At 47.6% G+C, this 13,008-nt stretch overlaps 1 protein-coding gene across 9 annotated transcripts in view; it reads left to right on the forward strand.

Annotated features, from left to right (window-relative positions):
- Positions 1–2,240: 2,240 nt before the first annotated feature.
- The window catches only part of VAMP1 (vesicle associated membrane protein 1), a 47,165-nt gene continuing 36,397 nt past the window's right edge, over positions 2,241–13,008 (forward strand). For 2 of the 9 annotated variants that reach the window (XR_012777013.1, XR_012777015.1), the window contains exons 1-5: positions 2,241–2,321; positions 3,042–3,171; positions 3,991–4,149; positions 4,386–4,437; positions 5,431–7,658. Coding sequence is in view for 7 of the 9 variants with exons in the window: in XM_075511414.1 (XP_075367529.1) it covers positions 2,320–2,321; positions 3,042–3,171; positions 3,991–4,149; positions 4,386–4,437; positions 5,431–5,486 (399 nt within the window). In the remaining 2 variants the exon portion in view is untranslated. Of the gene's footprint in view, positions 2,322–3,041; positions 3,172–3,990; positions 4,150–4,385; positions 4,438–4,989; position 13,008 lie in introns of those variants that run through there. The other 7 variants (XM_075511414.1, XM_075511406.1, XM_075511440.1 and 4 more) reach the window with 7 other exon arrangements.

Below are 13,008 nucleotides of genomic sequence, written 5' to 3' on the forward strand. Positions count from 1 at the left end.
TTTTTCCTCACAGCCAAATTTTCAAGATAGTGATAAGAGTGCCTGCCAATAAGTCTTCCTGCTCACTGCTTGCCCTCTTGCCCTCCATTTATCTGTGATTACTATTAAGCATGAATGATCCAAATGTTAGTTGAAATGCATCAAAACCTGTCTTTAGAACAGGATTTGTCTCTGTTTCACATTGATGCTGACCTAACCCCATACTAATGACACTTACTGACCAAGTAGCCTTTTGTTTATAGTTTAGTCAGGCTTTGCAAAAGTAATTTAGGCACTTAACTGTTTTAAAAAACTCTAGCTTCTAGTTTTCCATAACTGTTATTGGTTCCTTTAGAGGAGGAGTTATGGTGAGTCAAAGCTGGCACCCCTCTAGTCCAGCATCACAAAGGCCATTATATACTTCAGAAAAATCTGTGTGATGAGCAGGCATCTGCTTATCTCTTCTCCCTTAGTTGTTAATTCAGCTGACTTTATGTATCCTATTACAGAGCAATGCTACTCTGTCTTTAAAAGCACTTGGTTGGAAGTGGCAGGGAACAAAAAGAACTTGCTTTAGGTCTAAGCCTTAGAAAGGTGAAGCTAAAGTCTCTGTTCAAGCAGCTGAAGTCCGTGTTCTCAGGAGCAGGGTGGCAGACCTGTGGGACTCTTGCCAAAAGGTGTTGTGGATTCAGGAAACGTGCACAGATTCAAGTGGAGACTAAGGAAGCACCTGGAAGAGAGCAGCTGGGGGTTACACATACAGAAACCACAGGTGTAGCAAATCCTTGACTCGAAGCATGTCAGAAACTGGAAAAGTGTCAGAGAAAAGTATCTTGTACCCTTTGTCAGCTTTTAATCCCTAAGCACCAACTTGGCAAGGGCTCTGTGGGCCAGTAGTTGCAATGGTTATTGGAACAGTCCTCAAACTGCAGTGGGAAGGTCGCCAAGCTACGGAAGCTTCTTCCAAGACTTGTCCCTTCACAGCTTGTCTGAAGGCACAGCTTAAAAACCTTCAGTTCTGCGGAGGCTAGTGCTAGGTTGCTCCTTAACCCTCAATAGTCCTATCTGCAAATTGTCTGGCTCCAGTCACAACCCCGTATTAAGCCTTCACCTTCCTTCTAGCCACGGTCTTTTGGCTCCCAGGCTGTAATTTAGAATGTCTCTTGTGTATCTACTAATCTATCAGATCTGACACTAAAAACTTTTATTAATGGCCTGTATCACCTTATGAAAGGAAACTGAAGTTCAGCGTAGGTGTGAACTAGTCGCTTGCCACCCTACTCACCACACTGAATGCTGTACGGAGGTACTTCTTGCTCCACTACGCTCCTGCCTCCCTTTTTGTCCCGCATTGAAGAGTCCTCCCTTCCCATCCAGCAGGCTTCTCAAAACCTTTAGAGAAGAAAAAGCCAAACATGTAGCTGTTCTTGGGGATGCTGCTGGAGCCCGATTTCCCCCAGCAGGCAGCAGAGGCTCGAACGCAGCCGCTTCGGGGACTCGTTCAGGTTCCCTTTTACGTCGTGCTGTGTGGTAAAAGCGGGCCAGCAACGCCGTACCTTAATTGCAGGGACAGCGGCTTAACCAGACCCAAACAACACACTACGGCGGTGGGAGCTACGGAGGCGCTCCGCAGCCCCCGCCTGTAACAGCGCCAACGCAGGCTGGGCTTGAAGGGGAAACGGGAGGGGGCAGGTAACCACGTTCAGGCCCCGCGTGACCCAAACGGAGGGCGGCGGCAGGACCTCGCTCTGGGCCAGCGGGGTCAGTGGGTCCAGCGCCAGGCCGCGGGAGGGGCCCTGCGGCCGCCCGAGCCCTTTCAGGACCGGGAGAGGGGCCGCAGCGCGAAGCCCTGGCGGCCGCAAGCCCGGCGGGTGGAGGGACGCACCGGGCATCCCCCGCCCCACTACTCACCAGCCCCTCCGCAGGGGCGGGGCGCCGCGCGGCTCGCGCATGCCGAATGGGGGGGGAGGGCTCTGCTCCCATTGGGTAGCCCCAAGGTCGAGCAACAGCGGGGCGGGGCTTGTCCCCTCAGAAGTCCGGAGAGAGGGAGGGGGTGGGGCTCGGCTAAATCCCCATCTCCACAAGGACCCTCGCTCCGGCAGGACCGAGGAGCGCTGATTGGCTGCGGAGGAATCCAAAGGCGGTGCTGATTTGCTGCTCCCGGCGAGTCCGACTGCATACACTTCTGATTGGCTGTTGGCTCTAGGGGCGGGGCCTCATCGCCTATAAATTGGGCGGGGGGGGGCGGGGAGGTAGCTGCTAGCGACTGTACCGGTGCGCAGCTATCTGGTGTGGCGCTGTTTGCTGCGGCGTGCTCGGGGGTCCTAGTCTGGTTCGGCGATGTGAGTGTCCGCCCGACTGTGGGTGGGCGGCGGCTGCTGCTGCTGCGGCGGGCGCGGCGTGGAGGGGGTGGGTGGAACGGGAGGGAACGGGCTAGCGCGGACCCCGCGTCCTGGCCGCCGCCGGCGGGGCCGAGTGGCGCATTGCAGCAGCTGCAGGCAGGACTGCCCGCACCGCGCCCCGGGCGGTCCTGCTGCCCTGTCTGGCGCCCGCCGAGGGCCCGCCGCGTGGAGGGGGGGTAGGGAGGTGGATGTGTGTGTGTGGGGCATGCCCGGTGATGCATGGAGCCCTGAGCTGCCGCGCCCCCCTCCCAGCCGGGGCAAACCTGGCCGGCGGCCACCGCCCCTCCCGGGGCGCCCCCGTGCTCCCTTTCTATCGGCGTGGTACCGTCCCCCTCCCTTCTCCCGGCGCTTGCAGCACGCTGCAGGCTGTCTGCCGGTCACCTCCACGCGGCTGTCACCACCCCTACCCCCCCCCGGCCCCTGGCAGGCTGCAGCGCCGGGCGCGGCTGCACCCGCAAGCCCCCCCACCCTTGGGCTGGCCCTCTGGGCTGCCTTCCTGGGCCTGTCCTTGCTCTGGGCTCTCCCCCGAGGTCGACTGCTCCCGGTCTGGGGAGATCCAGGGAGGGTGCGGGTGCTGGGATTCAGGTGGATTTTGGGGGGTGGGTCCTCTCTCGAGTGGCTGACTGGGTTTTCTCTTTGCCCATATGTGTGGTTCCCTAGGTCTGACCCAGCTCAGCAGCCTGCTCCTGGGGCCCCAGAAGGGGGAGCCCCTGGTGGGGGCCCCCCGGGGCCACCCCCTAATCAGAGCAGTAACCGTCGGCTGCAGCAGACACAGGCCCAAGTGGAGGAGGTCAGTAGCTCTGCCAGCCGTGCTGGCTCCCTGTAGGCTGCCTGGACTCTTCTCCTACTGCTCTGCAGCAGCGATGTTCTTGACAAGCGTCTGTTGCTGAGGGGGTGGATGCTGTTGTCATGCCAATACCAGAAATGCATTAATAATCAATACTCAAAGTATGATGACAGACCTGTAAAGAGGTTGGAGGAGAGATGAAATTGCTTTGTGTTTAAAAGCTGCTTAATTCCAGATGTGACTTCTAAGGAGCAGACCTGTTAGATTTTTGGTACCTTGTATCCTGCATCTGTTATAGAAATAAAGCTATACAGTGTCCAGAACAGCTCTTAATCCCTGTTGCTTCAAGGGAACAGTCTGTGTGCAGGCTCAGTATGTGATGTGCGGGGAACCTTGCCTGACTTTCCAGGGTCAGTGTCTGTAGTGTGGCTGCTGACATGCAGTAACACCTTTATGCCTCACTGGGGCAGCAACATGTACTAAGTTGCCTTTGCAGTTATCGGGGAGTAAGCGTATGATTACTGTCATGAGGGGGGTGGCTTAGGCTTGCTGGATTTGAGAGCTTGTAAAACCGGGTGAGAATGTGGGGCTGAGGACCTGGTTTAAGTGTACTTGAACTGATACTTTAACAGGGGGTCTAGGATTTTTTCCCCACTTCAAAGTAGGCAATGACTTGGAAGCTGTTTCATATCCTGACCTTTTTTCTTTGTTTAGGGCTTTCACTTGCTAGTATCTTAGTGTTAGTTATTGGCCAAGTTACTGCTTTTACTTTTTCAACTCTCTTTACCAATACGACTGCTGCTACTATTCTTCCTTCTGCAGGTGGTTGATATCATGCGTGTAAATGTAGACAAGGTGCTGGAACGAGACCAGAAACTGTCAGAGCTAGATGACCGGGCAGATGCACTTCAGGCTGGTGCCTCACAATTTGAAAGTAGCGCAGCAAAACTCAAAAGGAAGTACTGGTGGAAGAACTGCAAGGTGAGTTTCCTAGTGCCATTGTCTCCTTCATTAGAAGGCAATTGGGCTAGTCTTCTCCTGCAGGGCTTTGAGAGGATAGTTGGGGCTTAACTATTTCAAATACTTAGGATTCTTTCACTGTGGAAAGACTTAGAGGCCTTGGCTGTCCTATCTGGCTTATGTTCCCTGGCTGTCAGGGAAGATGTGAACTTGTCAATCTGTTCTGAGTATTACTCTTTGACAATCTCTCTCTCCAGATGATGATCATGATGGGAGTGATTTGTGCCATTGTGGTGGTGGTGATTGTAAGTAAGTACCGAAATGCCCAGGATCAAAGGTGAAGAAGCACAAACTCTAGAGTACTTTAAACTCTTCCTCTTTGATTTGAGATCTGGAGGGTCTTGGTTGCATAAGTGTTAACTTCAGTCCTTGGGGAAGGGAGGTAGTGGTGCTTGGAACTCCCACACTTATTGAGGAAATGGTATGCTTTACATAGTAATGGAAGGAATTGGGGGTGGCCATCACTGTAGAAATGGGAAATTCTGCCTGCCAGGTCAGGTAAACCTGTAAGTATGAGGGGCATTTACCCTGGAGTGGGTGGGTTGGCAAGTCCCTTCCCTGGTGGGGGATTTGGAGGTCTCTGGGGGACCTTTGGTGTAACTTGCCCTTTTGTTCTTTCCTTTTTTTCCCTATTGCTTTGTCTCCAGTCTACTTTTTTACTTGAATGTAGCTCCTTCAGTCTGCAACCTACTGTCCCCTCACCTTGCCTGTCTCTTCTTGCCTCTGAATCTTTCTTTCCCTTCCTTTCCACCTAGCTTCTTCATTGATTTCTTTATTGGTTTTAATTTGTCTTCTGTATAGGACTCTGAAGTGCTCTACTGAACATGGTTAGACTCTTCAACAGCTGCTGCAGCTTTAGGGAGGGTCATCTTGAGTTTAGAGGAAAGGGAGGTAGAGGAAGAGTAGGTAGCTATTGCTCCTGCTCTTCTCCAGGGATTTTTTTGTGGTTTATTTTTGGGTGTGAGCTTGTCAAATAGTGCCTGTGTGGACTCTAGCAAAATAAGAATGCCTTAACGCAGTGCCTTTGGGGATGAAGGACTTCATGTGAGATCTAGTGTTCTGCCTAAAAAAAGTGGCAGCATGACTTAAGCTTTTCATTGAGCTTCTGAAATAAAGGCTCGTTTGTGTTGGTCAGTGACTGTGACCCATCTGACTGAGCTAGATGTAGTCATCTAGATTTCTGTAGCTATGGAGAGATAAGCACTTAAATAAATGATTTATTCTGCCTGTCCTTATTTTCAGATGACTTGCTGTCTGAACATGGTCATTTCAGTTGTTATAAAGGAGAGCCTACATGATTACCTCAGTCAGGTACAATAGACTAACACAGTTAAGTGAAAGGAGTTTTGCTACTATCTAAAAGGCAGGTGTAGGAGTAAAATCTCCTGCCAGAAGGAACAGAGGAACAACAGTAAGGAGTCTGGTGGGGGGTGTCAAATATTCCTTTCATCTATGCAGACACAAGCCTGGACCCTGTGGCTTTCCACTGTCTTGTAGCTTTCTGGAAGACTTTGGGGTAGTGGCAGAGTGGGAGTGGGAATGGGTGTTTTGCTTTTGTATTATTGGGTTGAATGTCAAAGGAAGTCCACTACATAGCAGCTGGAGGTGGAGGAGACTGGAGGTATTCCAGATGAGACTGAATGAGCCACGCAGCTTTTGGATTACAAATACCTGTTCTGTTTCTGCTACCACAAAGCTCTAACTTGCAGCAGGAGTTAGAAAATACTCAGAATGGTTAGCTAGGGATTCAAAGGGAAATGCGGCTCTGGGCATGGGTATTGCAAAGTGGCATCAGATTTCCCAGTTTGGCAGCTTAGATCTCTAGATATCTTGCCTATCAAACTGAAATCCTCCTACTTGCTATGGGTTCTCTTGAATTTAGATCCAAGATGGTCTCTGCTGGAAGTAAACTTGTAGCATGGAATGCTGTGGCTTTCTGTAAGCAATCTCCTTGTTCTCCTGCTTCAAAAATTACAAGAGCCCTGAATTGCTTGAATGTTGTAAAACCTGGGGTTAAATGAGCTGCCCTGTTCCTCAGTTTCTGCAGAGTCTTCTGAGGAATGTGCATCTTCTTCCCCCTGCTCCCCCCCCTCCCCCCCCCCCAGCTGAGCTGTAGCCTGTAATCTAGTCTGGAAAGAGGGTACTCCTTTAATTTAGGAAGCTCTACCTCAGTTCTAGAATACACTGGGATCTGTCTAGGCTTAAGATGATGCCAGGAGGCAGGGGAGAACATCACTGGAGTTCCCAGATGGGAGTGAAGTACAAAAGATGGGAGGAGCAGATGTGTTTTGTTTCATTGGGTGTGCCAGGGAAGCCCCTTTCCTCCTCACAGGGTGTCTGGGAAGGGGCTGGGTTTTGCATGCTCACTTCATGCCCCAGCATTTCATTTGCGCTGAGTTCATCTCCCTGCAATTCCATCCCTCTCCACCTTGGGTGAGGGCAGAGATGAAGATCTGGAGTGAAGCAGCTCTCGTCCCCTGAGCACTTCCCTAATTCCCTGTGGAACTGAGATGTGATGGACGGTCAGAAGTGCATCTACTGAAGAGGAGCCAGGGCCTGCTTGTACTACTTACTGCTATCATTTTAGGGGGTGGGCATACAAGCTTGAGGCCCCCTAGACCAGCAATTCTCTTGAACTCTTCTAAACAAGCCTTTGGTGTCCCATTCCTCCTGTTCCTCTAGGGGCTGAGGTCCCCCTAGGCTGTCTCTTCCATTTCTTTCTCTTAGATGTTGTATGTTGCCTCTTCTGCTCCCTTTCCCCTCCTTTGTGTCTCTATGCATGGGCAAAAAAAAAATCACCAGGGCCCTCTGAGTAAAAGCAAGGGACTCTGCTGTCCGCAGCATTATAGCCACTCACGCATGTGCAGTTTATTTCCTTCCTCTATAAATACAACTGTAATCTTCTCTGGCATGTTACAGTAATCAGCTCATGTACTTTAAATGGTGTCTAAGAAACACAATTCACCACCTTACTGAGTCTGTCTGGTCTGTCAGTGGTTGGGGAGGGGTTGGGATACCAAACTCTTCCTGGAACATTTTTTTTGTCACTTCCATGGTATACACACATCTGAAGTTCTGGCCCTCAAAGCAGTGGGTGGTCTTCCATTGCAATGATGGTAGTTCCAGTTGTACTGGAACCATGTGCTGGACTGACTCTGTGGTAAGTCTATAACAAGATGTATGGACCAGCAGCTCTGGGGGAAGAGGCTGCCCAATCCAACTCTACTTTTATCCACCAAATGTCCAGCCACTATGTAATGCATGGGGAGGTAGTCCCCTGAATGGGAGGGTGTGTTGCTGGTAGCTCTGGTTCCTTGGGCTGTGCTGCCTTTGGGTTTCAATAACCGATCCTCAGGTCCTTAAATGCAGAAAACAGTTCCCCATTGGTGTTGGGACATGTGTTATGATTCAAATGACCTCCAAGAGTAGGATGCTGTTCACACATATCTTGGAGCATGGCTGGAATAAAGGTAAGTTCCCCCTTGTTCTGCTTCACTGTACACTTGAAACTCATTAAAAAGAAATGATGGAACTTTGTCCAGTGCGGACTTATTTTAAATTGAGGTGCTTGTGCCCTTGTATCTGCCGTGCTGTTACAAACTTTAGTTTGTAAAACAGTACTCCCTGTGGCTTGTGGTTCCCTTATGACCAATCTTTTTCCAGTCTTTAACATCACCAAAATCATACCAGAAAAATGTATGGTCAATGGTGAATTTGGAGCAGTGCAGCTGGGCTAATTCTTTCAAAGATGAAAGCCTTCCTGTGGAAGGAGGGTGTCTGGACTGGCTGGTGGATTAAAGCAGCATGTGCAGTTTAAACTTCAGCACAGATCAGGCCTGCACAACCTGAATGAACTAGTCATGCTACAGTTCCTGCCAAGTTGTGTGTTGCCTTCATGTTAGTTCTCAGCCTTGTTCATGTAGGGGGGTAGGAAAAACTTTTTCTTAGAACAGATGTGTTTCCAGACCATTGACTACGCAGTGTCTAAGTCCCTAGCCAAACCTAGGGACTTGAGTGCTCACTCTCCAAAGCTGGCCAGCTGCTCTGGAGCACAGAGCTGGGGCTGAACATGCTGCTGAAAGTTGCCCTAGGGTTGTGCCCAACTCATGAGTCATGTTGTGCAAGTTTGCAAAAAGAGTTGCATGTCTAACCATAAATCCTCAGGTAGGTGTTTAAAGTACCATGCTCTGCTGAGAGTTCACCTTCTGAGATGCCATCCTTTAAAGCATCAGCACCTCTGCTGCTCCTGCAGAATCTGTTATCCTGGACAAAACATGGGTTTTAAATGTGTGCTAAAAGCAAGACCAAGGCTTTGGCAGAGTAGTTCTTCATAAGTCTAATTAGAAATTCAAGCTCTGCCTTTAAACATGCAGCTCCCATATCAACTTGCTTCATCCTGACACCTTCAGATTTGGTGGGGGGAAAGCCTCAACTATACTGCTCTTAAATGGATGTGTCTTAAACTTTTCTGTTTCTAGATGCCCTAGGTATCTGGCCTTTCCTGAGGTTTCTATGCACTGATCGAAGCAGGCTGCATGCTTTCATCGGGGGTGGGGTGGGGTGGGGTGTGTGTTTTCTTGTCTCAGCTGGAGAGTAACTGAATGATGGTGGGGAAGACAAAAGATTTTTTTCTTCAGAGTAGGAATGCAGCATCAACACTTGTTTAATGGACCTAGTTTCCCTGTGAAGTGACAGAGGTCCCTGCTCTGAGGTGTCCACTGGGGTTGGAAGCCTTAACTTGGTGAAGAGAGGCAATAATGGGGAAGTACAGAGGTTTTATCTTTGTTCTGACCTCTAAGCAAATAATTACTCTGAGAGACCTAACAGATAAGGATATAGGTTTTACAAACTAGGCAACTCAGCTGTGTCTGGATAATTGAGTTCAGCCCAGTGTTTCTTCCAGGTTACCTACAATGCTTCCTCTTGGAGGAAGTAACTGGGTCCCTTCACAAAACTTCCCCTGTTTACAGGCCAAAATAAAGTTGCACTTCAGTCTCCATACTTCTGATAATATTTGACCTATTTTTTGCCAGAGATAGTTATTCAGAATACCCTTATTTGCTCCCCAGGTTTCCAGTATGAACAGCCCCATAACATCCTTTCCTTCAGTGCATAGACTCACTAAATGATTCTTGCAGAGGCCAAAATGACTCTTCCTTTTCATGTTCTCTCCTGACAGGCTTCTTTTCCAAAAGCCCTTGTACTATTTTTTATAAATTTGCCATAATCTCCAGATACTAAGCTTTTTTTCAGTTCATTGCCTTTAAGCATGTACTTGGAAGGTGAAGGCACTTTCCTCCTGCTCACAAGACCCCTTTAAACACTGCACATTGGTAGGTATAAAGAACTGCAAGACTGAACACAACCGTTCCTCTGGTGTATTCCTGATCTCTGTGGTTCCACTCTGTCCTTTCACCAACAGCACTGCTGCCCTTTTCATTTCTTGATGTAGTACATCTCCACCCCTTAGATTTTATGTCCCAAGAGCCTGGTAACCCTTTCCTCAAATTCTTTCTAGGTTTGACCTCAACCTGTGCAGACAAACCTTGCACCTATCTGTCCAGCTTCTCTAAGTACTCCAGGAAGCAGAGTTTAGTTCTAAATGTATTGCTTATTTTCTAAAATGGTATTTTTCTCATTTTCTAGCTTCTCTAGACACTTATACTTATGTTGTACTTCTATGCATGTTCTCTATTACCTTAATTCTTATGGGAAAAAAATAGTTTTGGTATCTGCCAAATTGTGACTGTTACACTTTTAAGGAACAAGTTTTCAGCAGATAGCAGGGTATGCCTGCCTGTGGCTCTCTGTCGTGTTCCCTGCTTTTTCAACCATCCTGTGCTTAGTTTTTGTCCTTCCTGGAGGGACTGGCCCATTCTTCCCTTTCTTCCAGTACTTCTTTCCATTTTTCCAGTCCAACTACACTCTAACCTTTCTCAGGGGTTCTCAGATCCTCCAAATTCATCTGATCTCACAGTTTGAACCCTCAGAAACATCAGTGTCCCTACATTTCCCAGAATGTCTGTATCCCTTTTCTCTGCTAGCACATGACCTCCAAATGCTTTTAGCCCTCAACTTGCAAATGTCTGCCACCACCACGGTCCCACAGACACTAGGGCCCTTTATACCCTGTTTCTATGGGTTGTTCCAGGTCCCCAAAGAGCTCACGTCTCTTTCCTTGTATTTCAGCAGCACCAAACATTTCCACAAATCCTCTGCTATTGTTCTTAAGCTCCTAAACACTCATCCCTCTTCTCCTTCTGTAATTTCCCTTTTGTATAAACCTTCCTTTTTTTCATCCTCATTCTTCTTAAGCATGTCGAACTACCCACTTCCATGCTGCTTAGTCCTGCAAAACAAACCACTCTAATACTCCAACTTATCCACAAAATGATCTTTTTTCTCCTGCACTTCCCTTCCCGTTCAAGCACTTGTATTCCTACTTCTCTGCCTCCCCTGCATGACAGATGCTCCCAGTCCAAAAAGACACAACTTATTTTTCTTCAGTGTCCTATGACCTATAGTAGCTCCTTGCATGTTTCCCACGTCCTCCAAATAACTGCGCTGTGCTTCTAACATGACTACTGAGCATTTACATCCACTTAACTTTCTCCTCTTTTACAAATTTACCCCAGCTCAGACCTTTAATTTGCCTTTTGCTGACTGATGAATCCCTCTAAATGCATGTTTTCTCCTCTTTTCTGTAGTATTTCACATTCTCAGCGAAACACTCCATTTTTTGCACTCTCACTCCAGTACTGCTGGACTCGCCTCTTGTTTTCAACCAGACTGAGCTCACTATACATCTGTTGAGCTGGTAATTTGTGGTCTTGTCAGCCTACAAGAAGTGTAGGGATGTTCCTGGGAGGATCACCTGATTTCTCCCAAGATGGCAATTTTTGCACTGATCCTTGGGACAGGAAGGGCTAATACATTTATGAACTTGTATAACAGCTTCATGTTTGTACAGGCTTTTAACTCTGGATTTACAGCTACCCAGAATTCAGCCATTACTTTGAATTCATCAGTCAAAAGCCCATTTTTTTGCATTTTAACACTTACAGGAGAGAGAGAGAGAGAGATACATATGGTGCAAACTTCCCCTAGGGAATACATCACCACCTTCTACAGCTATATTTCTTTATGATGCTGAAGAGAATTTAATTTTTCAAGTAGTTATGCCTCTGATTAATCTTCCTTTAATTACTCACTTAACTATGCATGACGCAGTGGGTCACATCAATTTTATGGTTATCACAAGGTGCTGCGTGATGTGAAGAATTGTCTTACTCTTTGGATATTCTGGAAAGATCATGCTCAATGTATGAATCATTGTACTTTTATGATATACAGAGACTGTTTTAGATGTTGCACCTGCTCTTTCTCCTTTCTTGACTTGGAGGTGGTTTTGTGAAGCAAACAGCTTTGTGTCCAGTGTCAGGTTTTTACTTCATTTAAAATCTCCTATAAACACAGAAAGTGGATTTTTTTTTTTCATGTTTGTAGAAGTCGGGATTTTTTCGGGGGGGCGGGGGTGTGTGTCTCAGGGGGAATGCATGTTCCTACGCCTCTAAGTGCCTGGTGGTTGCAGGGCTCTCCCTCCTGCTGGGCTGCCCCCCTTGCTGAAGGACACCCCCTGAATTGTTCACTTCTATTCCCAGTGGAGAGACATCATCTCCTCTTTCAAACAAGGGGCATCAGCTGAGCACTGGGGTAAAGTTTGAAAAACCATGAATATTTGTGTAATAAAAGAATATAGTGTTCATGTCTGTGAGGAGAAAGAAAATCACTCTGCTGGGAAGTGAAAAGTGCATTTAGGTAATCAAGGCAAGAGCAGTACAACAAGCATGTATTTAACATTTCAAAGGGAAGAATTAGGCAACAGTTTATATACACAGTAAAATCCTCCAGCTTCCCAAGGGGAGTGCATCTACCTTAATTTTAAAAATTATCTGAAGTTTTTCTTTTGTTATGATTAACTAGTTTTTAAATTGAAAAGAGGCTGTTTGCAATGTGATTGGCTACATGGTACCACAGGTCTTTGCCTAAACTATATGCTTAAATTCTGGTATCTGTGTTTGCGTCTAGTCAAGTGGATAATCCTGTTTGTTAAGGACATCACCCTTGCTCTCTTGATACCACATAAATTGCTGTGTAAACACCATTGCAGCAGAAGTCTGAGTATTTGTAAAAAATAATATGGCAAGCTTACTGCAAGAAATAAGATGTGTGCTCTTATGCAAAGATCTCTGAATTAGTTCCTGCAAAGAGGACCATCTTTGTCCTGGCCTTGATTGCCTATGCGGTCCGTTCCAATAGGCTAAAGCTTTCCCTGAAAAGATCGTAGATTAAAGCTTGCAGCACTTCTGTGCTTCACAATCCTCAGCAGACCCTCTGTGGGTGAACCAGAGAAGGGATGAGTGGAGCAGAGCAGGTGCTGCATGACCTGTGCTATTCTGATCCTCTTTTGCAGGATCTCATGGCAGCAGAGATACTGTTTAGGATGTTTTTGAGGGTGTGTGTAGCCACTTTGTTTCCGTAGCTCCTATGTAGAGATAAATTTATTCTGAACACTCTGGCAAATGGTCAAATGTATGGTATATCACAAGGAGGGAGACTAAGATACAGCTAAGATCTACCAGTGCCACATAGGCAGCTTAAAAAGGGAGACCTTATTCTGCCAGGGTTGTTTTGTCCTGACCTCAGAGTGACAGCAAGCGTCAACCACCTCCCCAGAGTATTGTGCATATTATAGATTGAGATTATGTCAGTGGCTGTCATCTCTCAGGGCTATACAAGTGGCCTCTCCTCATGGGGGAG

This window comes from Mycteria americana, chromosome 1 (assembly GCF_035582795.1).
Source record: "Mycteria americana isolate JAX WOST 10 ecotype Jacksonville Zoo and Gardens chromosome 1, USCA_MyAme_1.0, whole genome shotgun sequence".
Classification (NCBI taxonomy): Eukaryota; Metazoa; Chordata; class Aves; order Ciconiiformes; family Ciconiidae; genus Mycteria; species Mycteria americana.